Source organism: Castor canadensis, chromosome 14 (genome assembly GCF_047511655.1).
Source record: "Castor canadensis chromosome 14, mCasCan1.hap1v2, whole genome shotgun sequence".
In the NCBI taxonomy this organism is placed as follows: domain Eukaryota; kingdom Metazoa; phylum Chordata; class Mammalia; order Rodentia; family Castoridae; genus Castor; species Castor canadensis.
This window is the reverse complement of record NC_133399.1, coordinates 114,589,516-114,614,290: the sequence shown is the minus strand read 5'-3', so window position 1 is coordinate 114,614,290 and position 24,775 is coordinate 114,589,516. Positions and strand designations below refer to the sequence as shown.

Here is a 24,775-nt window from a genome sequence, read left to right as displayed (position 1 = left end):
AACTACATTGGTATGATTCTGTCCTTTGGCGGAACGAAGCAGAAAGGCCTCACTCCAGTGCTGGCTTGCTGGGGACGTCAGCTCTCCACCTGCACCCCAGCCTCCGTGCTCACTTACCAACTGAGTCATGGCACCCAGGGCAGCCCATTTACCATGCAGGCCCCATTGGACACCGGATCACCTGGTTTTTCTTTACCTTGACCGACTTACCCAATAACAGGTGTGACAACTGGGCTTGGGGCCAACCTTGGGGAGGGCATAACAACTACATCCCTTGGCCTGGGACCTGCTTCCTAGCAGACATCCTGTGACGCCCTTTTCATGTCGGGTGACTCAAGCCTTGACCTGAGGAACCCAGGGCCTGCCCAGTCATTATCAAAACCAGCTCTGTTAGCTGACGCGTGAGAAGATGTGTGATGCCCTGGTTACTGTCGGCAGGAAGGATGTTTGGAGCCTCGTCCCTTCATGATAATTGCATTACTGGAATTTTGTTTCCTAGGCACTGTCTGAGGCTTCTGTTCAGCTATTCCAAAGTTTTATGTCCTTATCTACAAATCTAAACCCAACGCAAGTGCCTGGGAGGAAAATTTGGAAAGAACACGCTTAGGTAAGTTTTACTTGTTTGGCAATTAACAAATATACTAACTTGGTGTGCTACTTGTTGGGTTTGCCTGCTTTGTGACCTTCTATGTGATGTTTTCGAAACACTAAACCCCACAGAATTTCTTTTGTGTGCCTAAATATTTGACTCAGAACGCATGATGCCTTGTGTTGGTTGGGAGGAGAAGCTAGGTTTGAGCCTGTAAGTTTGTCCCTAAAATAGTGAGTGGGTTGAAAAGTAAATCAAAGTGGCTATGTGACTGGATATTGGCGGCTCATACCTGTAATCCTAGCTACTTGGGAAGCTGAGAGGGAGGATCGTGATTACAGGCTAGCCTGGGCAAATAGTTCATGAGACCCCAGCTCTAAAATAACCAAAGCAAAATGGACTGGAGGTGTGGCTTAAGCTAGAGAGCGCTTGTTTTGCAAGTGTGAAGCCCTGTGTTCAAACCCAGTCCCGACCCCCCAAAAAAGTGGTTGTATGTATCTTGGAAAATTAATTAAGCATTTCTCAAAGTTGCCCCTAAGCTGGGCATAGTGGCTCATACCTGCTGTTCCAGCTACTCCAGAGACCATGGCAGGAGGATGGCTTGAACCCAGCAGTTTGAGGCTAGCATGGGCACCATAGCTTGAACCTATTACTAGGAAGCCAGTCCCTGACCTCAATGCTAACTCACAAATAATGAGAGCAGGGTTTTGAGGAAGAGGAAATAAGGCTTATTATTTATCAGATGAAGAGGACAGGGAGAGACAACCTCTCAAAGCTCTCTTGTCCCACTTCTGAGAGAAAATGTCCACTTTCTAAAAGGGAGTCCAGGAGCTAGGTTTGAGTATGTGACAAAAAACATGGCCCAGAATAAGTGCTGGCCTTGGTTCTCCAGGTGCCTGGAGCTACATCTCAGAAGATGTGTGTCTTGGCTGACATGCTTACTTCTCTGGTGGTCAGAGATAAGACGTAGAAACTGAAGGGTCAAGGGAGGTAAACTGACCATCAAGCTGGCTGGCAACACCAAGTTTTCCCATTTTATAATTCTGATTACATTTTTCCCACTGTCTATTCATTCCTTCCATTTCACTGGAAAAGATGCCTTGCAATCATCTAACAGTTTCCTGCCTTTAGTTAGCTCATGGACCCAAGTAAGGAGTCTGTGCTCCTCAGCAAAAGCAGCTTTTAAACATCCGTACAAACCCATCTCAAAAAACAAAAAGAAAAGAGTTTTTTCTCTGGCTGGGGTGGGGCTGAGTGATACAGCAGAGCAGTAATCCATTGCCCAGCATGCCATAATAGGCCCTGGACTTGATCCCTAGCACGCAGTTAAAAAAAAAAGTTGCCCCAAAACCTACTGGGCCATCTGAGTCCCATTTTTTGGTGACTTCCTGAGATGTATCAGGTGGAAGCCACTACAGTGGGGCAGTGGAAAGTCACCTGGAGCACAGTGTTATCCTCGACAGCTGCAGTGTTCAGTCACGTCTTCTTCTTGGAGAAGGGCTCCTCACCCTCAGCCCTGCTGGCCCTCTGGGCTGATGCTCCCTGCTATGGGCTGACCCAGTGCTATGAAACTCTGGCAGCTTCTCCCCTCCAGAGGCCATCACCTTCGCACCGCTCCCCCCAGATGGTGAAAACCACAGGAGTCTCCAGATATCTACAGATGTCCCGGGGGAGCCTATGGCCTAGATGGGGAGGTGCCTGGTAGCACACAGCACAGCCTGCTTTCATAGCCCTCTTTCACCTTGATCTTGATCTTATCAGGGTGTTTCATACAGCTGGCTGTTAAGGCGATGTCTTTGGCCAGCCAGGACTCCAGGGTTCTCTGTGGACTAAGATAATCACCACTGTTGGCTTCAGGCTCACAGTGAACCAACCGGGTCCTCTTACAGGTGTGGCTCAGGAAGGCCAAGCCTGGCTGAAAGGTGACAAAGCCAGTCCCCCACGCTGCCACAAGAAGTTTAGAGCCCTTTGTAGAGACTGGGCTTATGGCTCAGTCTTTTGGATTCTCAGGATATGCTTTTTAGAAAAAGAAACGGCATGAGTTCCCACATAAGCAGGAATAGTCATAGATTTATTTTCCTATGACAATTTTTTTATTTATTTGCCTATGACAATTTTTTGTGAAAGCTTTAATTTGCCACATAGAAGAAAAATTATACATGATGCTTTTTTGTATACCATATGGGGTTTTGAACTCAGGGCCTTGTGCTTGCTAGGCAAGCCCTCGGTCACTTGAGCACACCTCCAGCCCCTTTCATGGCCCTTTCTCCAAGTGGCAAGGCTTTACTAGGAGCCCACTGTGGCAGTGGTCAGGACACTGCAGTGGGGATCTGCAGCAGGGGCAAGAGTGGACTCCACTGGACAGACAGTGCAGACCAGGAACTGGAAAATTACTGGGAGGAAACACCGAGTCTGGGAACATTGATCTCACACAATGGATTCAACAAGATTCTTGCTGGAGGGAAAACTGATCAGCTGGCCTGCAGAGAGGAATTTTAATGAGGAGTTTGAGCACTTTCTCTAACCTGGCCCTGCTGGGCTCCTGCCGAAACTGGCCCGAGGTTCAGGTTCAGAGGCTCCTGCTGGAGCCAGTTGGAGAAGCATCTGCCACATTAGACTGAGAAGCTGACCACCTGCACAGATCCAAAGACTTCTCTGCTCGCTGCCGACTGTTGTCAGCAGGTCACAGGCCGGCGTTCCTGTAAGGGGCTGTTTGGAAGCACAGTGGTCTATCACTCCTGTGTCCAGGATAAACTATTCTCTGGGGAATGACTCCAGGTGTAACTAGAGTCCCAGGCCAGAGGCCCAACTATGGGGTTACAAGGTCATGTCCAGTCACTCACCCAAAGAAAACAAACACGCCTGGTGTGTGTGACAATGGGTGAAAAGGCAGGAAGAGACTTTAATCAAAATGGCCATTTGGGGAAGCTAGATAAGCATTTGGACCCATTTTCGGGTACTGATGTGAGTTATAGTTTTAAATAGAGAAAAAAACTGGGACTGGGACAAGAGGAACACAAAATTAAGCAGTCTTGGGCAAACTGTGGTCTGGATGATCCTTACCCAGTTCTGGTTCTGCAAGGTGGCCTGAAGTCCTTATTGCTTGAGGGGACAATCTGGGTCCCATGAGATGATTGCTCCTGCTTGGGGGTGATCTCATCATGGGGTGACCTGTGTGTGAGGCGCTGCTGTTCCTGGAGTCCCAGGTGACTATGTGTTAAGATAATGACCGGAGACTCTTGGGCAGCTCTTCAGGGGTCAGAAAACAGGTGTGGAGCAGGTCTTAACAAAAGTTGACAGTGGGGCTGGAGGTGGCTCAAGTGATAGAGCGCCTGCCTAGCAAGCATGAGGCCTTGCGTTCAAATGCCAGTGTCACAAAAAAAAAAAAAAAAAAAAGCTGACAGTGAGATGCTTTACTCTTTTTTTTTGTGGGAGGGGGAGTGGGGGGGGCAAGGGCAATACTGGGGTTTGAACTCAGGGCTTAGGGCTTGCTAGGCTGGTGCTCTACCACTTGAGCCACACCTCCAGTCCCTTCAGTTACTCTTATCTCTGTCACCCAGCCTTGTGGGGGAATGAGACAGGTTTGGTGTCACCAGCTTTCAGAGATAATCCTAGAATGCTTGACATGCCTATGTGCAGACTTACGCAGGAGTCAGACCCAACGGGAAAGGGGACAGATACAAAATGAAGCCAGCGTTTCATCCCGGTTTTAGTTACCTTGTTGGCCCAGGTGAGGAGTTGGTGCTTTTCAGCAAAGGCAGTTTCTAGTCCTGCTATACATGCATCTGTAAATTCTCTCATCCTGAGATATTTTCCTCTGAGAACTGGGCCATTTTGATGAGTTCAGGAGAAAGAAATGGATAGAAAAGGAACCTTACCAATTGTTTGCTGATCTCTGTCTTAAAGAAACAGCCAAACGTTGCTATGAGCGTTCTTTGCACCACCACCTCCACGAAAGGCATCTCAACTGTCTTCTCTGAATGCCTTACAGCATTCTCTCTCTCTCTCTCTCTCTCTCTCTCTTTCTTTCTGGGACTGGGGTTTGAACTCAGGGCTTCGAACTTGCAAAGCAGGCACTCTACCACTTGAGCCACATCTCCAGTCCATTTTGCTCTGGTTATTTTTTTGGAGTTGGGGGGCTGGAGTCTCTCAAACTATGTGCCTGGGTTGGCCTTGAATCAGAATTCTCCTAATTTTGGCCTCCCAAGTAGCTAGGATTAAAAGTGTGAGCCACGGTCGCCCAGCCTGCCTCGTTGCATTTAGGATCTGAAAATCCAGCTGTCACCTGCAGTTGTATGGATGTGCAGTTAGCTGCACCTCACCCTGACCCCAATGAGCACTGTTTTCTCCTATGGAAATGGGTGATGGTGCCTCGAACAGGCAGCTACTACATCTGAATGGACTCAGGGTGCAATATGGTGCCTGACTCCCAGGATGCTTAGAAGGGTACTCCTCACTGTTACTGGAATTGTGGCGGGAGGAGGGCAGGGAGCCAGGTGGGCAGGTGGGAGGAGAATGACTAGCCTGTAAACATCCGGCTTCCACTGTGGTGACAGTAGGCACAGGAATCAGTTTCACAAAGATGATTGTCCTGATTGACCTGTAATTACTAACAGCAACAACGCAGAAGGCAGACCCCTGGAGTATTTATATCCAAGCTGAGGAATGTATCTTTCACCTTTCTAAGCCTCAGCCTCCCCTGCCTAGGTCAAGCCCAACAGCACCCCTGGAATGCAGCCAGGATGGATGGAGGATGAAGTTGGAGGGCTCTGGCCCAGGCTCCTGCCTGCAACAAGTACCTGATAAATACTTACATATAATACCACCCTAAGGAAACAGGGAAAGAAAAAGAAAAGCATATCATGTTTTTAATTTAAGTCAACATTTTTGAAGGTGGGGGTGGGCAGGCATGATGGATAAAGATTTCTTGTTACAGGCCAAATGCTTCTCATCTATCTCATTTCTTGCATTCTTTCAATAAACATTAGCCGATCACCAGTTAAGTACCAGGTAGGTAGAATTCTAGTGTGGGGAGAAAAGTGTGAGCAAAATCAAGTCCCTACCCTCATGCTGCTTTTATTTTAGCAGGAGACAGTTTTCAAAATGACTAAAATATTAAATAAAACCACATAAAATATTTTAAAATAAATAGCTGTCAGGCACTTGTGGCTCATACCTGTAATCCTAGCTACTCAGGAGGCAGAGATCAGGAGGATTAAGGTTCAAAGCCAGCCCCTGGCAAACATTTTGTGAGACCCTATCCTGAAAAAAAAACCTTCGCAAAGAAGGGCTGGTGGAGTGGCTCAAGGTGTAGGCCCTGAGTTCAAACTTTGGTACCACAAAAGAAAAAAAAAAATCACAAAGAGCTGGTGGAATGGCTCAAGTAGTAAGACTGCCTACCTAGTAAGAGTGAGGTCCTGAGTTCAAACCCCAGTGTGGATGGAAGGGAGGGAGGCAGGGAGGCAGGGAGGCAGGGAGGGAGGGAGGGAGGGAGGGAGTAAGGAAGGCAGGCTGGTGGAGTGGCTCAAACGGTAAGATGTCCTGCCTAGCAAGAGTGAGGCCCTGAGTTCAAACTAGCAAAGCCGCCCAAAAAAAACCAAAAACAGCAACAGGTATGAAGGCAGTCAGTGAGATAAAGGATTCTCCCAGGGCACTGCCCCAGTCTCAGTTCCGGGTCCAATGGACACTTGGGCTCCCTCGGAAGCACCTGATCATTGTTGCATGCACCTTGCACAAAAGCTCCCGGGGCAGAGGCTGACCAGGTGCCACCGGCTGCTCTGGGACAGGTCTGGTTTCTTCTAGGCTGGGCGGCTCCAGCTCGCCTAGCAATCTACTCAAAGCCATTGGGCCGATGCTGATCGCCCAACGCCATCCTTCGTGGGCCAGGTCCCTGCCCTGTCTGGACGCCTGACTGGACCACTATGTGAGTCCACCACGCGGGGTACGGAGGACCGCACGCGCCCGTCAGTCACCCGTTGCCAAGGGAACGCGTGGCGCGCGTTGCACCCGCGCAGACGTCCCCTTCCCACGGCGCCTGGAAGACCCAGGCCGGACCCCGCCCGGGAACACCCGTCCACGCCCCTCCGCGGACGTGCAGCGGTCCAGCTTCCTGCATCACCCTCGCAGGCCCAGGCGGCCCGGGAGGGGTCCGCGTGGAGGGGTCTCCGCCGGAGTGCACCTGCGTGGACAATGTCCCTGTCAAGGGCTCTCCGAAGGGGACAAGGGGGCGCTTGAGGATCCCGCTACAGACAGTTCAGGTCAATCCAGCCTCCTGCGGACACTCCTCGGGCTCGTCGTCCCCCCGCGCCTGGTCGGGTGGTACGGCCTGGCGTCCCCTGCGCCCGCCTTGGTAGCGCCCGGGCGGGAGGGGCGGGGCCTCTCGGCCCACGCCGTGCGCCTGCGCAGTTCGTGTTTGTGGCCGGCGGGTCCTGAGTGTGCGACAGTGCTGTCGGTGAGTCCCGCGCCCTGTGGGCGGGCTGGACCGACTGCCGGGAGCCGGGTGAGGGCGTGGGCCCTGGTGAGGGCGGAGGGCCACGGGAGCCCCCTGAACTCGCGGCGCAGGACTTTGCTGCTGGCCGCTGATGGCCGAGCCGTCCCTCCCTCCGTGCCCGTGCGTCGCGCCGAGCCGAGGGCGCGCGAGGTCCGCGGACGCCGACTGCATCAGCTGATGGGCAGGTGTCCGCTCACCTGAGTGCGGAAGCGGCGAGTCAGAGCTGCGCACCTGTGTGCATCTGACGGCAGAGCCACTGTCACCGCCCGGCCCCGGGAGGAGGCGACCTGCACGGTCCGGGGCAGCCGGGCGAAGTCAGCGAGGGGCCGCGGCCCGGGGCCGGGGCAGCCGTGGGTGCGAGTGGTTGGGGCCCAGGACCGAGTCAGACTGGGATGCGAGGGGCCGAGGCCCGGGGCTCGGTCGGCCCAGGGTGCGAGTGGTTGGGGTGTCAGGCCGGGTCAGCACGGCGCATGGCCGTTGCGGAGTCCGGTCCGCTTGGGGTGTGAGGGCCTGTGCCCTAGGTCCAGGTGGCCCCGGTGCGTCCTTGCAGGCTCTGCTAGAAGACATTTCCTACCCACTGGGGGCGTGGCAGTTGCTCACTTCTGTTTGAATTTACCTTCCCTGTGAAATCTGTAACTATTTTCTCTGCTTGTCTCATTTCCTTATTTTGTTGTGTTTGTTTGTTTTTCACTTAAACTTTTTCAGGGAGATTGTGCCAAAGTAAAGCAGTGGTGAAGGAAACGCCAGTTACGGAGAAAACAGGAGAGTGTTCACTCCCTACCCAACCTTGCAGAATCAACAACAGCAGACTAGCCCTGGCTTCCAGGCCCTTGGTTGTTATGGAGGAAACTAGGGAATTCCACCTGGACGTAGTTTCTCTGGAAAGAGCTGAAGTAGCAGGTTCCCTAAGTGGCTCAGATGTGTTCAGCCCAGAATATTTTATGGTAGTGAAAAACTGTGAGGACACTGGGTAGGTAAATGAGCACACATCCAGATAAGGGTCTCTGTATCTATCTGCGGAAGAGGGTTGATGTAATGATATGCTGCTAAAAGGAAAGAGACATGCAGCTTGTGTGCTTTTATCCCTTCTTATGAAAAAAATTTGTATCAAGAAAAATTTACCCAGCAGGCACCAAAAACTGATAGAACTTAGAGCTGGGTAGGAGAATAGGTAACCAGGTTTTTTTCTGTATTGTCGTGCTTGTTTCTTTTTTTAAATTATTTTGTTAATTAAGCATGTGTTCCTTTTGATTTTGAGAAAATATTTGACCACCTATCCATGTGTAAGTCTCAAAATGTTAGAAGTATGCCAGCAGCCCATCTCATGTCATACTTAAGTCATCAGTGAAAGATCCAGCAGAATTAAAATGCCAGTTCACAAGAGAATACACTGAAATAGGGTTCCTGTAGTGAGTGAGTAAAAGTAACTAAGTTCTGGGTTAGGTACGGAGCTGGCAGGATTCCAGTGAGCAGTGAAACCACAGCTCTGGGGATTATGGTTCCTTCTGGGAGGAAAGGAAAGTTCCTGATCTTCTCAGTGTCCTCTCAGTTAACCTGGCTTGGCAGGTTGTGGAGTGTTGGGGCCGATCAGTCAGTGGTAGATAGTACAATTAGTTTTTACTCCTATTCCTTACACCTTTCTGAAGCAGTGACCTGGCTTGGCAAAAAAGACAACACGTAGCCACTTTGCAGCCCTTTGACGTCATTTCAGGTTTTGGATGAGTTATATTAACCAAACACAAAAGTGCTGGTATCCCTAGTGAGCCAGAGGCTCTGAGATGCAGACAGAGCTGAAGGGCCCTAATCCTACTTCCTGCTGATGTGGCTGCTGGGTCACACTGCAGATTGGGCTAACACTCTTGTTAATTTGTTTTCATTCAGAATATTTTGAAGGCACGCTTCAGTGCAGTAGAACAGCCGAAGCCAGTAAAGGTTATAGGAGAAAGAGTAAGACAAGGTTTGGTGAGACATTTTTCCCCAGAGGAAACAAAGACCTGTAGTCAGGGGCTTTTCTAGCTGAGCGGAGCCAGTAGCCTTTGCAGCCTCCCTTCTGTCCTGGCCCTGGCTCCACAGAAGTGAAGGGCTGAGTGATCTCCAGTTTTACCCCTGGAAGGAGCAGTCGCTGCTGACTGTAGTATACTTAAGGGTAGTCCTTGAGTTGGGCTTGATGAAAGGCAGGTGTGCAGCAGGGGAATGGTGGTGACCTCAGCATCCCTTTTTGCCTTTCTAGGGTGAGAGAAATGCGGTTGAGTAGGGGAGTAGAAATAGACTCAAAAGGAGAACTGGAATTCACCTCACACAGTCTGAGCTGCCTACCAGAGTGAGGCCCAGCCACACCTCTCGGGGTGCCCACCTGGTGACTCAGGGCAAACCACAGCTGTCTCGCTGTAGCAGTGCAGAGGGGTCCCAGGGCTCTGCAGCACTCCAGGGAAGGCAAGGCTGGCCAGCTGGAGGCAGACACCGTGCAGCTGGGGCCTGGCCTACCCTTATAGCTCGGGCAGTTGAACTTACCTTGTTTCTGTGTCCACACCTTGGAATGCTGACTGGTGCTGTTACACCAACATCACAGTCTTATCCAGAAGCTGTGTGCACATGGCTGTGGGAGCACAGACACCCCTGAGGTCTGAACACAGAACCAGGAAATTGACATGGCATGAAGGATAGGTGTTCTGAGTTTATAACCTTTTATTTCTTACCTAATTGGGATTGCCAGAACCAGGAGGGCTGCCAGGCCTCCACTCTTGCATATCTGCTTCTGTGTCAGCACACGACCAGTCTGTCCACAGTGTTTCCTGTAAGTGTGGTCCTGTCTCCAAAAGGTGCCCAGAAGGTCTGAAGCCCTGGGAGCCAGTCTCTCTCTGGTAAAGATGCAGCAAACCAGTTGAATGTGCCTGGCACATAGTCGGTACTTCCCTTGCTGCTGGTCTGTGTTTCTTACACACAGTCAGACACTGGGGTCTAGTGTGGTTAGGAGAGAAACTTGTTTTCTTAAGTTCTACATAGCAAACTGGGCTGCTCTTGATCCTCTGGTTCTGGTGCCCCCGGGTCTCTTGGACCCTGACCAAACCAGAACCTCCTGGAAGCAGCACTGTTCTTGTGCCTGGAAGTGGACTCAGTAGAGCTTCTCAGAGATGGGGTCGCCATGTCAGGGCAAAGCCCATGTCGATGCAATCATGGCAAAATGGGAAGTGCAACCAGGTCTGGTGACTGACACATGGGAAAGTGCAAGAAGGGATCTGGGGAGGAGTCCGTACTTCAGCAGTCAGCAGTTTTGTTCAGGGTAACAGTTTAGCGGGGTGCCTGTGAGTGAGGCCTCTGGAATTCTCTAGCTTTGAAGATCAGTCTCCTCTCCTTAGCCCTAGACTTGGCTTGAAACAGATCTGCACCTAAAACCTGCCTGGATTAGAAGGAGCAGACCTGTGCCAATGCCAGGTGCTCTTGCCAGACCTTCGGTACTATGCTCAGTTCGGTCTGAGTACAAAGTAACTTTCAGTGCTTTGGAGATGGATAGGAAAGCAGCAGGATAAGCCACAGGGTATTGGCATAGGCAGAGAAGCCTCCTGGTCGTCACGCGAAGGGAGCACTGCTTGTCCTGAAGACAAACTAGGAGCAGAATGCTTGTGGAGCCCCCAGAATTCGTGGGAAGACGTGAACGTGAACTTGGTCTTTTTTTTTTTCCCCAACCAAAATTGTGTTCATATAGCATGGACAGTTAGACACAAACAAGCACTTCGAGAATTTTGCCCCGATAGTTCAGAGGCTATAGGTGTTTCCTCTGTCATTTGCAGTGGGCTTCAAAAGTCCGACTTAGCACAGGCTCGAGTGAGTTAGTACTTGCTGTGTCCTGAGGTGTGGGCATGGAGATTAGGGGAGTGACTTTCTGGTATATTGTGGCTAGCAGCTCCAGCCCAGGTGCCTCTTGGTTCAGTTCCTTCGCTGCTGGGGCCTCCCACAGTGAGGGTACAGCCTTGTGAAGGCGTCTTCACTCCCCTGTGTGGGTGCTGAGAGGTCCCTCTCCCTGAGGGGTGCATGCCAGGTGCACCCTATACACGAAGGACAAGGAGGCCTGGCTTCTGAGGCTGCCTTCAGTGGCCAACTCCATGTGCTGGTTCTATAAATCACAGGCCCAGAAGGCCTCTATTTTCCATTGTTGAGAATTTAAGACTCTGGCCTTTACAGTTTCACAAACAAAACAGTTCTAAAGTTCGGTACATTGGGCCACTTGAGCATAATTTAAAATCTTAGAGCATTCAATGAGTATTTTACTAGTGCCTGCTATGTGCCAGACATTGTGTCAGGCCAGGAACGCCAGCAGACCCACTGGAGGCTTGTCTGGCAGAGCTGGATTAACTGAGCAGTTGTAGGTTCAGTAGTGGAAGAGATGTATCCAGGAATACAGCAGAGGCATGTATCCCAGTCCATGGCCTGGGAGCACCTGTTTCTAAGCTAGCCAGTGGCAAAGGACACCTGCAGATCCCCAGATGCTGGGAGAATTCAGCATTTTCTAAGAGCTGGAAGTTGCCGCATGGAGATGCAGGGGAAGTTGAGAGTGGAGCCAGGAAGGGACAGGGCCATGCCTGCAGGTCCCAGGCAGGAGGTCAGACTTATGCTACTGGCTTTGGGAGGCCCTGCCAGGTGTTAGTCAAGGAAATAAGGTGAGGAATAGGAGCACAGGTTCCTAGGACAAGCTCTTGTGTAGCCAATAAAACAAGTGAACCACCATCTCCTGATGTGGCGCAGGAGGTTTAAGGCTGTTGAAATGCAATGTAGTCTCCAGGTTGTCAGGAACAGGAAATGGTTGTGAGCAGCACAAACACAACAATGGGAGAATGAGCTTCTGTTTTCACAGTGTTGCAGAGACAAGTCAGTAATTCCATGAACTTATTTTTTCAGAATGCACATGGTTCACAATATTTTCCTTGCCCACAGGCCCCGCTGTTAATAGGAGAGTGAGTTTTTGAAGCAGGACTCTGATGAACCATATCCAGGGTCCTCGGGTTAAGCCTTCATGTTCATCACAGCTGAGGGGATTTTCCCACACCTGGATTGGGAACCGTCACCATTGTGGAGAGCTGGGGAAGGCCAGTAGGGTTTTGTGTCCCCGGCAGGAACGGGTTCATTTAGAGGGATTTGCTCAGACTAGTGAGGCTGCCTGGAGCCCTGGAGCTGTCAAGGGGTCTCTCCTGGTGGTCTGGTGGCCTAGCAGTATAGGTACTGAAGTGCCCTTCTAGGTGATGGGACCCTGAGAACAGAGTTCAGGCCACTTGCAAGGTAACAGACCCAACCTGAGGGCTTTTTTTTCCCCTCCACTGTTTATAACAACAGTGGTGATAATCATTCTACACTCGCTGAAATTCCTACAGGTCGAGCGTCTTTATCCAAAAAGCTTGGGTCCAGAAGTGCTTCAGATGTAGGGTTTTATTGGGTTTGGGGATATTTGCACAGACATAGTGAGAGATGCCTCCAGGATGGGACCCCAGTCTAAACACAATTAATGCATGTTTTGTTTACACCTTCTACACATGGCTTGTTTTGTTTTGTTCTGAGATGGCCTCTCTGTGTTGCCCCAGCCACATTGTCCTGGGTTCAAGTGATCCTCCCACCTTAGCCTCCTGCATCCTGGAACTATGGCCATGTGCCACTGTGTGTCTGGTACAAGGCATTGTTAATACATCTGCATTTTGCCAGTGATCTGTCACTGAGGTGAGGCGAGGACTTTTCCTCTTCTAGTACGAGTCAGCACTCAGAAAGTTCCAAATCCTGGAGTGATGTTTGGCCTGCATCATACACCAGGCATTGCCATAGTCCCATGACATCTCCTCTTCCTCCAGTGCTCTGGTCTGCTGTCCTCATGAAGAAGCTAGGTCCAGAGAAGTCCAAAGGCTTTGTGGCCAGTGTATGGAGTAGGATTTGAGCCCAGGCATGCCTGACCCTGCATCCTTGTGTCTGGGCAGTGACCAAAATATGGTGCAGCCCACAAATAGCTTTACCATCTGGGCATAGTGGATCACACCTGAATCTTAGCTATTCAGGAGGCAGAGATCAGGAGGATTGGGGTTTGAAGCCAGCCCCAAGGAAATAGTTTGCAAGATACTATCTGGAAAAAACTCAGCACAAAGAAGGGGTGGCTGAGTGGCTCAAATGGTCGAGCACCTGCCTAGTGACCATTAGACCCTGAGTTCAAACCCTGGAGCGGAGCAGGTTGGCATTCTTGCCTCGTGTTCTAGAAGTGCAGTGCTTCAACAAAGTGTATTTGCAGTTAGTTGAGGTGAGTTTTATCCTATGGCCTCTAAATTGTGCAACTAACTAGCAGACCACCACGAAACCTAGAGCCTAGTTTGTGGAATTCCGTGGGAAGAGCTTAGGCCATGTGTTCATGTTAAAACTTTATTGCTTCCTGTTTGTGGCTGTGCCTCTCTGTCTCAAGTTAATTTTCTTTCATTCTCCTATACTTCCAGTAGATGTTGTCTTGCTGTGTTTGTGTCTTTGTAAGTACGAAAGAATAAGGCAAGAACTGAAAGGAACCCTTCTGGGTGTCCTTGCTAGGGTGGCCATTTGTCGCACTTCTGCTGAGTTGGCATAAGGTAAATTCTCTTTTCTCCTTCAGCCTGAAGGTGGATGCATGAAGAGACAGCTGCACGGACTGTCTTCTTGGAAAAGATACATCAGGTCCAGCAGCCCAACATTGGCCCCTGGACTGCTTTGGTGTGCAATTGAGGAGGATGACTCCTGTGAGTGATGGGGGCTCAACACAGAGCGTCTTTGACCTGGACTATGCTTCCTGGAAGATTCGCTCGACGCTGGCAGTCGCAGGCTTTGTCTTCTACCTGGGCGTCTTTGTAGTCTGCCATCAGCTCTCATCCTCACTGAATGCCACCTATCGTTCTCTGGCAGCCAGAGAGAAGGTCTTCTGGGACCTGGCAGCCACACGTGCCGTCTTTGGTGTCCAGAGCACAGCTGCAGGCCTGTGGGCTCTGCTGGGGGACTCAGTGCTGCAAGCTGACAAGGCGCTCGGCCAACAGAGCTGGTGCTGGTTTCATATCACCACAGCCACCGGCTTCTTCTTCTTTGAAAATGTGGCTGTCCACCTTTCCAACCTGTTCTTCCAGACTTTTGACTTGTTTTTGGTTGTCCACCACCTCTTTGCCTTTCTTGGATTCCTTGGCTCTGCTGCCAATCTCAGAGCTGGCCACTATCTCGCCATGACCACGTTGCTCCTGGAGATGAGTACCCCCTTTACCTGCATTTCTTGGATGCTCCTCAAGGTGAGTGCCCCCATGGAGGCAGGCCCAGCAGCTGCGTGGAGCAGGCACTTGTGCAGGTGCTGCTGGTGCATTGGGCCTGCCAGAATTCACCAGCAGCTGATTGCAGCCTGCCCAGTATCATTCCTTAACTCTGAGCCTCTAGGCACCTGCTCCTGAAGTTCAGTGGGTCTGGGGAATCAGTGGACAGAGTGCGTGTCCTAGAAAACATTACTTTTTTTTTCTCAGTACTTAAAAAATAGTTGTGGTGGCTCACTCCTATAATCATAGCTAATCAGGAGGCAGAGATCAGGAGGATCACAGCTCAAAGCCAGCCCAGGCAAATAGTTCCCGAGACCCTATCTCAAAAAACCCCTCACAAAAATAGGGCTGGTGGAGTGGCTCAAGGTGCAGTCTGTGAGCTCAAACCCCAGTACCACAAAAAAAAAAAAAAAAGTTAAGTGATGTGTATGTATACACACCTAACTTTTGGCATTTTAACTTTGATAAGTGCTGTTGGCCAGCACACCCACTCACCCTCGTTCACTGGCCACATGCAGGTGGCCTTGCCATGCTCCTCTCAGGTCACACAGGTCCCCAGCCACCTGTTTTACTGGTGACCAAAAGTGCTGGCACCTAACATAGTGACTTGTCTAGTACTTCTCTTTTGGGTTTGAAATGTTTTTTAATGTTTATCTTCCATACAGGATCATGATTCTCACTTTGATGTCAAAATGCCCTTCATGTTACACTTTTTATAAAAAGTGTTTTTAGCATTGATCCTTGCTGTCTTTTATGACACATTGCATTGTCCAAATAGTTTGTGTTATTCAGCACTCCTCACAGAGCACTGCTAGGCTTTGGGAAGGAAGTGATCATAAAATGTCATCCCTGCCTTTGGGTCCTAGCTGGATGTATGGTGGGAGTCCATCACGTGCAAGTTAGCAGCAAAACAGCATTTGTGGAGCACCAGCTGTGTCTCTGTGGCTGTCACTGCCAGGACCTGGGATCCCAGGCTGCTCCACTGTGGTTCAGAGTAGAATGTGTAAGGAGCCACAAGGCCCGTCTGAGCTGTGGCCAGTGATCAAGAGCCAGTGAGCTGGGCACCCTCGTAACCATCACAGGGTGTCACAGGGTAGCCACAGAAAATAAAAGGTGCCCACAGCAGTTCAGTGAGGAATCAGAGAGATTTGTGTGTGAGAGTTGGGTGCTGTGAGGTGTTTGGGCAGGAGTGATTTGGGGAGACCTTACCAGATATGTTACTTTTGTGTCGCTGTGACCAAAGTACCTGAGAAAACAACTTAAGGGAGGAAAGTTTATTTTAGCTAAGGCTTCTGGAGGTTTCAGTCCATTATGGTAGGGAGGGTGTGGTGAAGCTCAGCAGCTCACATCATGGCAGACTGGAAGCAGAGGAGACTGGGGACCAGATAATTGCCTTCAAAGACTCGCCCCCAGTGGCCTGTTTCCTTCAGCGAGGCCCCACTCCCTGCAGTTTCTACCACCTCCCAAAATAGCCACCAGTGAGGGCAAGGCGTTGGACATGTTTTTTTATGATATGAATGCAAGAGCAGCATTTCCTTCTTTTGGTGACTTCAGAAGTTGGTTCCCTATTCTCAGGGAGGTGAAGAGACAGCTACATAACCATCCTTGCCCGAGATCCCGATGACCCTGTCTGCCATGTGCCCGTCCCTGCCTCCTGTCCTGATTTAGACTGCCCTGTGTCCAGTGTTCTGGTCCCCAACCATTCAGTTTCCTTCTGCACATGCAGAGCAGCAGTGTCCTGTTGTAGAAGCAGCTGCCTCCATAGTCTGCAGCTCAGGATGGCAGTTGGAAGATGTCAGAGAAACTGATGCCAGGCAGTGCCTTGGCCTGCTGGGGACAGCCTGGCTTGGCCACCCTTGTGTCCGTGACCTGAGGCATCGTGTAGCTGTTCCATTTTACCTACGACTACTACTCGTTCAGTGCAAATTTAGCCTAATTTTAAGGCAGCTGTGACCTCCATCCAAGACCTTCTGGCATAAAAGTGCTCTAAAGCAGAACACACATTCCATCCTAAATCCACCTCTTGTGAGAGTCTCCTCCAAGGGTCTGGGAATGTGAGCTCAGCTCGCATGTGTCTTCTGCTCTTGTTAGGAAAGTAGAGCCTGTTTGCTCATATGTGCAAATTCTATATAAAAATGTTGGGAAGGATTACATTTGCAGGACTGACAGGTGCCCACGAGGCTCAAGGCTAGCTGGCTGCTGGCTCAGGCAGTCCTCACAGTTAAGCCAGGGAGAGCAAGGCCAGTGAGTCTGTTGCTTTGAGGCCAGCATAGGGTTGGTGAAGGGTGCAGATGCCTCCTGGGATGTGAGGATGGGTTGCATTCCGCACTGAGCTCTCACCTGCTCTATCCCCGCAGGCCGGCTGCTCTGCCACTCTGCTCTGGAAGCTCAACCAGTGGGTGATGATTCACATGTTTCACTGCCGCATGGTCCTCACCTACCACATGTGGTGGGTGTGTTTCTGGCACTGGGACAGCCTGATCAGCAGCCTGTACCTGCCTCACTTTGCATTGTTCCTTGTTGGGTTGGCTCTGCTCACACTACTTCTTAATCCCTATTGGACCCACAAGAAGACCCAGCAGCTTCTGAATCCGGTAGATTGGAACTTTGCACAGCCAGAGCCCAAGAGCAGCCGACCAGAAAGGACCAATGGCCAGGTGCTGCAGAAGAAGAGGCTGTAGTGCCTGGGGACATGGACAGTGATGCCAGCAGAGGAGGACACCCTGCGAAGCTCTGCAAATAGTGATTGTTTTAAAAATAAGGTAGTGAATGGGCACAGACCCAAGCGAATACTAACTCTGTTTACTGGTGTTAACTCTCAAGCAGCCACAAAGTATTATCCAGACCTGATTCACCCTTAGGAGCAGATCTCTGTCTAGATTTCCTTGACAGTCAGTGTAGCATGGGGAGGCTGTCTGAAACTTGAAGGGACTTCACAAGGAAGTGCCCCATCGGGTGTGGTCGACTCTGTGTGTCTTATTCAGAAGTCATGTTCTTTTTAGATGGAAAGGGTTAACCTAAGAAAATAATGTGATTTCTTTTTTTTTTTTAACCCTTGTCAAAACCTCCCAGCATATGGACTGTTAAACCCGGTGTGCAGCAGTGCCATCTAGTGGCACCCAAGGTAGCAGCAGCCTCAGGAGCAGAGCCCCTTGGAGCTTGCCCACCTTGATGTGGGCGTGGACCTGAAATCTTACGCTTTTTTAAAATGAAGGGACCTATTTTAAAAAGAGGAAGTTTTATTGACATTTTACTGTTTAGTTGACAAAAATGCTTAGCAATCATCTTAATCCAGGTTTTAGAGCCATTTTTAATTGAGTTGCCCAGGGGTGCCCAGACTAGATCCCAATTCCTCAGTTGGTGTTTCTCTGTAGACTTCATTGAAAGGCAGTGGTGACTTTCCCAACGAGCTTCGAGTGGTCCTGGATCCAGAGATGCTTAGAACAGACCTCCGGCAGCCCTGGTCGGCCACTACCTGGTGACGGGCCCCGTGACGCTCTTTTCATTGCATTGGGCTGGGTAGAATTATGCATCAACTTAGCAGTGGTAGTGGAGACATGCAAAAGTCCTATTTACTGTTTCAATTGAAATTCAAAGTTTATTTTTATTAGAAGCACTTTTGGAAAAGTGTTTGCTGAAACATGTTTTATTGCTCCCAGAATCGTGTGACTTGTACTGCTGTGTCTCCTGGAGCTCTCAGAAGGGCACATTTTGATTACTAGTGCTTTAACTTTATTGATTACAATTAGATCAAGATGTATAGTACTCATTTATCTCATTCTTAGAAGTTATTTAAACTGTGTCCCTCTGAGATTATCAGCTGAAAGCCCCATGGTCCTGAAGAGCTCCGAAGAGCACTTCCTGTGGAATCAGCAGCAGCTGGTGGTTTTCAGCTGGGCAGGGGTTTAATAAAGTGACTGCTGTTTACAGAACCCGACGGGATATCATTTCCTGTCTCCTAAATTTACCTACCCGGTCATATCCCTGGGAGTGCATTAGGTCTTGGAAAAACAAAATGTGATCTTAAATCTTTATGTGTCAAATTGCAGTCTGCAGAGTTGAGTTGATTTCATCTGAGCTTTGCTAGGACCTTGGCTCCCTGGAGGTTCATGCTTTACATCCTATTTCTTAGTGGCCATGTGATCTGTCTACAGAGGCTGGGTGCCATTCAGTATCTCAGTCAGTCCACTCTGTCAGACCATGAGCCTCTGTGAGGAGCGTGGAGACAGCGTGTGGGGTGAGAAGGCTTTGGGGACATGTAATCCAATGGCTTGTGCCTCTGTTGCCTGAGACTGGCACAGCCCCTCTCATGTCTCTGTGTGCCACCATCACTCCTCACCAGCCATGTGAGTGGATGTGTCTTGGAGTGGGACACAGTGCAGGTGGTGCTGAGCCAGGTGGGAGCCTGGCCACTATTCAGCTACAGGTGTGTCCCATGAGACTCACACATCCTATTACAAGTCAGAGTGGCAGTTGGGCGCCCGTGGCTCAAACCTGTAATCCCAGCTACTCAGGAGGCAGAGATCAAAGGATTGCGGTTGGAAGCCAACCCAGGCAAATAGTTCACAAGACTCTATCTTGACAAAACCCTTTACAGAAAAAGAGCTGGTAGAGTGGCTCAAGGTGTAGGCCCTGAGTTCAAACCCCAGTACCACAACATTAAAAAAGAAGTTAAAGTGGTTCAATGGTAGAGTGCTTGCCTAGCGTGCATGAGATCCTGGGTTTGATACCCAGCACTGCAAGAAAGGAGTCAGAGCAAATGTTGGTGATAGAGCTCATCTGACAGTCAGGAGCTCTGGCATCACTTGGGAAGTTGGACGAGAGGCAGTGTTTGGCCTTGCTTACCCCTCCTGATGACAGGTATCTAATGTAGAAATCAGCTCTGCCCCAGCCAGTCACAGGCTCTCCAGCCTGACCCAGGTGCAGTAACTTGGCACAGCACTTTCTGTTTTGGGTAGAGAAATATTCTCTGTAGTACTCATGTTTTTTTCAAAATTGGAAAATAAAATGAACTTAGTTGAGTAACTGGAAGCAGTGGGACAGAATGCCTTTTATTTGGCCCCCTTTAATTTAGCACCAAACCTATTGCAGGTCTAGTACCCCTCAGACTCTCCAAAGTATTGCCAGAGTTGCTACAACACAGCTAGTGACAGAGGCTGCTGGCGTTCATTTTTGCAAGGCATGGTGCCAGGTGACTTACAACATCCCATCTTTGTACGAACAGCTCTGTGCAGCAGGCCCACTGCTTCCACTGTGCAGCTGGGGAAGCTCAAGACTGGAGGAGGTGGCGATTGCTGGCAGCAGCAGCTAGCCAGGGACCAGACCTACAGGGCTCTTAGGGATGCACTGACCCCAGCACCGCAGAAAACAAAAACTTGTAGTCTTAAACATAGCCTGTGCTGACCTGACGACGCCTCTGTCTCAGTCCACCATGCTGGTGTGACAAGAGCTGACTGGGTCCCTGATGAAGAGCAGAGGTTGACTGCCCTAGGTCTGGAGGCCAAAAGTCCAAGGTCAAGGTGGCGGTGGGTTCAGGGTGTCAGGGAGGGGCCCAGCCTCTCCTTACAGATGGTGTTGCTGCATCCTTGGGAGGGAGAAGCACTGCATTCTCACATGATGGAAGTGACAGAGGGATGGATGAGGCTAGAAGAGCCCTTCCTGCACCAGTCAAATTTCATGAGCTCTGCCTTTTTCCCTGACTTAAGTCCAGGTGCCTGTCATGCCCGGTGTGGGGCAGCTGCTCACCAAGTGGTGAGTTAATGAGCAGGTGAGTGGTGTCATGTGTCTGCCAGAAAACAGGCAAACCCAAGGGGGCAATGGAAGACATATGTCAAGGGCATATTAAATAAGGAGGCAGAGTGAGGAGGCTGGGAAACAGCTCCACCCCACACACAGTGCCTGGTCGGGTGGCCATAGGCAACACTCTACAGAGAATGGTGGTCTGAGAACTGCCCCACCCAGAGGGGGACTGGGGACAGACCTTGGCAAGCAGGAGAACTGTGTAGGGTCCATAGGATCATCCTCTCCTTTCTCACTAGTAGTGTGGACGCCAGTGAGTCTCTGACCTGTGAACTGATGGCCTACTCACATTTCTTCTGTTGAATATGCCCTAAATGTTTTACAGACTGAAAGCCTTGTGTTTGTGGCACTGCATGAACCCTGTCACTGCCTTTGTGACCAATTGACAGACTTCACCATGTCATCAGGTCTGCTCGACTTCACCTGCCATCACACAGTGTTATGGGTTGCACTTGTAGCCCGTGTTCAGCCACAGTGGCACAGGGCTGGAGAAGCTGGTCAGAAGTGCCTTCAGCTACATGGGATCCCACTGTGGCCTTCACAGGACAGACAGGATGCTCACTTCACCCCACATGCCCAGGTGGGAGGGTAGTACAGAGTCGAGGCTTTCCCTGGCCAGGGGCTCCCTGGAGCTGCCTGCTGTACCTCAAGGTGCCTGAAAGGCAGTGGCCCTGGGGACCAGGCACAGATGCCTGAGATTGGGCTAGGTGGCAAGAACTCTGGGAACAGAATGCCAGGGAGCTCCCCCTGCTGCTTCCATCTTTTCTTCTGAAAACCAGGTGTCTAGTTTCGTGCCTCAGGCCTTGCTCTGCATGTTCAGGTGGCCCATGGCCTGGGTGACCTGACTGCCGAGGGTCTGTGCTCAAGAACGGGGTGGAGAAGGAGGATGGAGCCCGACCCAGGAGCCCTGCTCAGTGCCCCTCGGGCTGCATGATCTCGACTCACCTGAGAGTAAACAGAAGGCAACCAGCCTGCCCTGAATGCTTATCTGTCCATTTTGCTCTAATGGGAGAACATAGTAATTCAATGTTTCTCTTACTGAAAGAGAAAATTTCCCCGTTTACAGAAACTAACATGTACTATGCACATTATTATTTAGTAACCGAAATCTACTTGCCTAGTCACATTTCAAACCCAGTGATGTGACAAATTCAAAAATCTCTTACTTGCTTTTTTCCGATGACTCAACTCCACGTTGAGTGTCTGGTTGACTACATTGCGCGTCTGGGGACTGGCAGCCTTCCCTGCCTCATAGCCTGAGCCGGGTCCACAGGAAAGGACCCCACCCTTCCTCCTGGAGAGCCGGACGTCTGTGGCCCTGTAGACAGGGCTGAGAGCTCGGTGGCCAGGATGTGAATGTGCTTGTCTTCCCCCCAGCGAGTCCTCACGCTCCTGCACTGCACGGGTTTCTCGGTACTCCCAGTCATCCTCAGCCTTGAGTTTCCTGCTAACTTGCCATTTATCCCTGAAACCCCAAGTCAGTCCAAGGATTCCAGAAATTAACCCGTGTCTAAAGCCTCAGTCATTAGTCATTAAACTTCAAGTCTTCGGATCTGAACAGTCCCCACCCTCAGTTTACAGTCCCTGTAACTGTCACAGTTCACGGTGTTTTTCAGAAGTACCACAGGACACACAAAATCCCAGTTAGAACACAGAACCTCCCAGCCAAAGCTTTTGCTGTCTCAAGGGACTTCGGGTACTCACTCCCTCTCCACAGACACAAACTCGGAGGGCGAGGGTGGTGGGGTGCAGGGAGCTCGTGTGCAGATGCGGAGCTGGGGAGTGGCGCCACCTCCCCCCTCCTTCCCCCCCCCACCCAACATGAATTTTTCTGTTAGCTCATGATTGTCTCAAGTGCAAAGAACAAGGCTGCTAAAAAAGTGAAGCTTGGGGAACTCCTTCACCTGAAATGGCTTTTCATTAGTTTGGAGCTAGTTATGGGTACTGTAGTTTTGTTCCGCCACCATGAGCCCCGGTCTGTTCAGCTGGCTGTGGTGTCCTGTCTCCCTGGCAACCCTGTCATGTTGAGGTGCTCTCCAGCCAAAGGAAGGCCAGCCTGGACACCAGAAGCCTCCCCGCTTTCCTGCCTCCTTTTGGTCCATATGCAGTCATGCTGTCTGCAGGGTCACCTGCTCCTGTCACCATGGGGACAGACATGAGGCCCAAGGATGGGGTGGGAACAGAGATGTAGCCTGTGCACTTGTCCTGAGCAAAGCAGACTGAGCGAGAGTGTGGAGGCTCTGTCCTGCCCTAGCTGCCCCCTCAGAAGGCCACGGGACGAGCGTGGTTACCAAATGCCTCTGTGGAGAGGCCTGATCTCGGAAGCCAAGGCCCTGAGTTAGTGTTAAAGTGAGCTGTTCTGTCCTTCCTGCTTGTTGGCTGGGCACTCTACTGCTGGAGCCATGTCCCAAGACTTTTCGTGATTTTAGTTATTTTTCAAGTAGGGGCTCATGTTTTTGTCTGGGGTCAACAGACCAAAATCCTACCTATGGCCTCATGTGGGATCACAGGAGTGTATCACCATGCCAGGTTTATTGACTGAGATGGGGTGTCTCACTAACTTTTTGCCCAGGCTGGCCTCAAGCCATGATCCTCACACTCTTTGCCTCCTACATAGCTGGGATTACAGGTGTGAGTCACACATCTAATCCTCGGGAAGGCGTTTGGTTCATTGATTTTTTGCTTATATTCAGTTGTGGGATTTTTGCCAACACGTGTTTATTTCATGCTTATAAAAGTCAAACTATTTAAAAAACTATGCTCAGAGAAATGTCACACCCTCCTGTTTCCTGCACAGCTTTTTTGAACAGCAATTCACATACTATACAATTCATCCATGCAAAGTTTTAGTGTTCAAATAACTGAAAGTGTCACCACAATCAGCTTTCACACATTTTCACCAACTCCAGAGGTTGAAGTCATGACCCTGCTGGGACAGAGTTAGGAGGTGGGGCCTTTGGGGTCAGATGAGGTCACAGGGTGGCCCAGGATGGGACTGAAGTTCTCCTGAGTGCTCTCTCCTGAAAACCAGAAAATGAATGGCCTGTGCCTGGGTCTCAAGCCTCAGCCTGGATCTTGCTTTTTTTTGGGGGGGGGGGTACTGGGGTTTGAACTCAGGGCCTCACACTTGCTAGGCAGGTGCTCCACAACGGGCCACTCCACTAGCCCCTGGGACTGGATTTCTGACTACTGCCTGGTTTGTGGGCCTTGTCTTGGGACTGCACCTCGGTGTCAGACCTGGCCTAGGCCCCAGTTCTATACCTGGGCCTCGGTTCTGCACTGAGTTCTGGGCCTGGACCTGGGTTTAAGGCTGTGTCTGGGTCTCAGGCCTGTGTCTTGGTCATCAGTCTGTTCCTGAGTTTTGGGTGTGTGCCTGCTGTTGAGCCTACATCTGGGCCTCGGCCTCAGGCCCGGGGTCTAGTCCTCGGGTCTACACCTGGGTCTTGGGCTCGGCCTAGGGCTCAGGGCCTGGTACTCTGGCCTGTACCCAGTCTCAGGCCCAGGTCTGGGTCTTGGCCTGTTCTTGGTCTTGGAGCTGTGTCCAAGTCTACAGCCTGTGTCTGGGAATTGGGTCAGGGTCTTAGGCCCAGGGCTGGGTCTTGGGCTCATGTCTGGGTCTCAGACCTGTGCTTTGGTCTCTGGCCTGGGTCTGGGTCTTTGGCCTTGGTCTCAGGCCTGAGCCTGGGTCTTGGTTCTAGGCCTTGATCTCAGGCTTGTGCACGGTCTTGTAAGAGGCATTCAAATTGCTTTTGCTGAAAAGCACTGACTCCTTACTTGGATCCACAAATTAACTAAAAACAGGAGATGCTTGGCATCCCTGCCTCCATTTTGTATCTGTCTTTGCGCTAAGCCATTCTCTTTGTAGTCACTTTGAATCACCTTGGATTTCAGAAAGGACAGAACTGATAATGTCTTTATGACTGAAACTTCCCATAAGGAAGAGTGGAGACTTGCAGGACAGATACCCCTCCAAATGAGGACAATGACCTCATTGGTGATGATGCTGCACCCCTCTGGGAAACCTTGGACTGAGATTATGGTCAACCAGAACACACCTGTGACTGGGACTGTTTAACTGTACCTTTTGTCCCCTGCCCCAGTTCTGTTGTCTACTTAAACCTATCTCATGTCTGTACCCCAAAGATGGCTGAGGATGAGCTGAGAGCTCACTCTGCCTCTTCCCATGGCATGTCCCGAGCTGTGCAATAAACCTCCTTTCTCTGGCTTCACTATGCCTGTTTATTTGGCATTTAGGGGCGAGTAGCTGGACCTGGCATACGGAATCTCAGGAGTTTGAGCCTGGGGTCCAAAACTCCAGTTTCAGTTTCACACCTGGGCCTAAGTCTCAACCACGACCCTGGGTCTTAGGCTTGTGCAAGTTCCAGGCCTGTGCTGGATCTCGAGCCTGGGCTTTGGTCTGGGCCTTGTCCTGGTGCTGGGTCTCAGACTTGGGGCTGGGTCTTGGGCCCACCCAGACTTGAGTCTTGCACTCCTGCCTGGGTTGTGGGCCTGCTCCTGAGTCTCAGGCCTTGCTTGATTCTCAGGCTCCACTTGGGATGTGGGTCTTCCTGAGTCTCCAGCCTATGCCTGTGTCTTGGGCCTGCATCTTTTCTC

At 50.7% G+C, this 24,775-nt stretch overlaps 2 protein-coding genes across 6 annotated transcripts in view; both read left to right on the top strand.

Annotated features, from left to right (window-relative positions):
- Positions 1–382: 382 nt before the first annotated feature.
- On the top strand, positions 383–19,393 carry Cln8 (CLN8 transmembrane ER and ERGIC protein). 5 transcript variants are annotated; one of them, XM_074055332.1, is made up of 3 exons: positions 383–607; positions 13,687–14,344; positions 16,720–19,393. In XM_074055332.1, the coding sequence occupies exons 2-3, from the start codon at positions 13,802–13,804 to the stop codon at positions 17,041–17,043; spliced, it is 867 nt and encodes a 288-aa protein (XP_073911433.1). In that variant the 5' UTR covers positions 383–607; positions 13,687–13,801; the 3' UTR covers positions 17,044–19,393. The 5 variants fall into 5 exon arrangements, with proteins under 5 accessions (XP_073911433.1, XP_073911432.1, XP_073911431.1 ...); XM_074055331.1 differs by lacking the exon at positions 383–607 and adding an exon at positions 6,883–7,040; XM_074055330.1 differs by lacking the exon at positions 383–607 and adding an exon at positions 6,935–7,088.
- The window catches only part of Arhgef10 (Rho guanine nucleotide exchange factor 10), a 109,422-nt gene continuing 98,868 nt past the window's right edge, over positions 14,222–24,775 (top strand). Inside the window, exon 1 of the mRNA XM_074055319.1 lies at positions 14,222–14,344. The gene's annotated coding sequence lies outside the window, so the exon portion shown is untranslated. The remainder of the gene's footprint in view (positions 14,345–24,775) is intronic.

What these genes read in the sequence shown, in the direction of transcription:
- Cln8 (XM_074055332.1), top strand. Translation starts at nt 13,802, where the DNA reads ATGACTCCTGTGAGTGATGGGGGCTCAACACAGAGCGTCTTTGACCTG. An exon ending in TTTCTTGGATGCTCCTCAAG is followed by an intron (nt 14,345 to 16,719) that starts GTGAGTGCCCCC and finishes CTATCCCCGCAG; the next exon opens with GCCGGCTGCTCTGCCACTCT.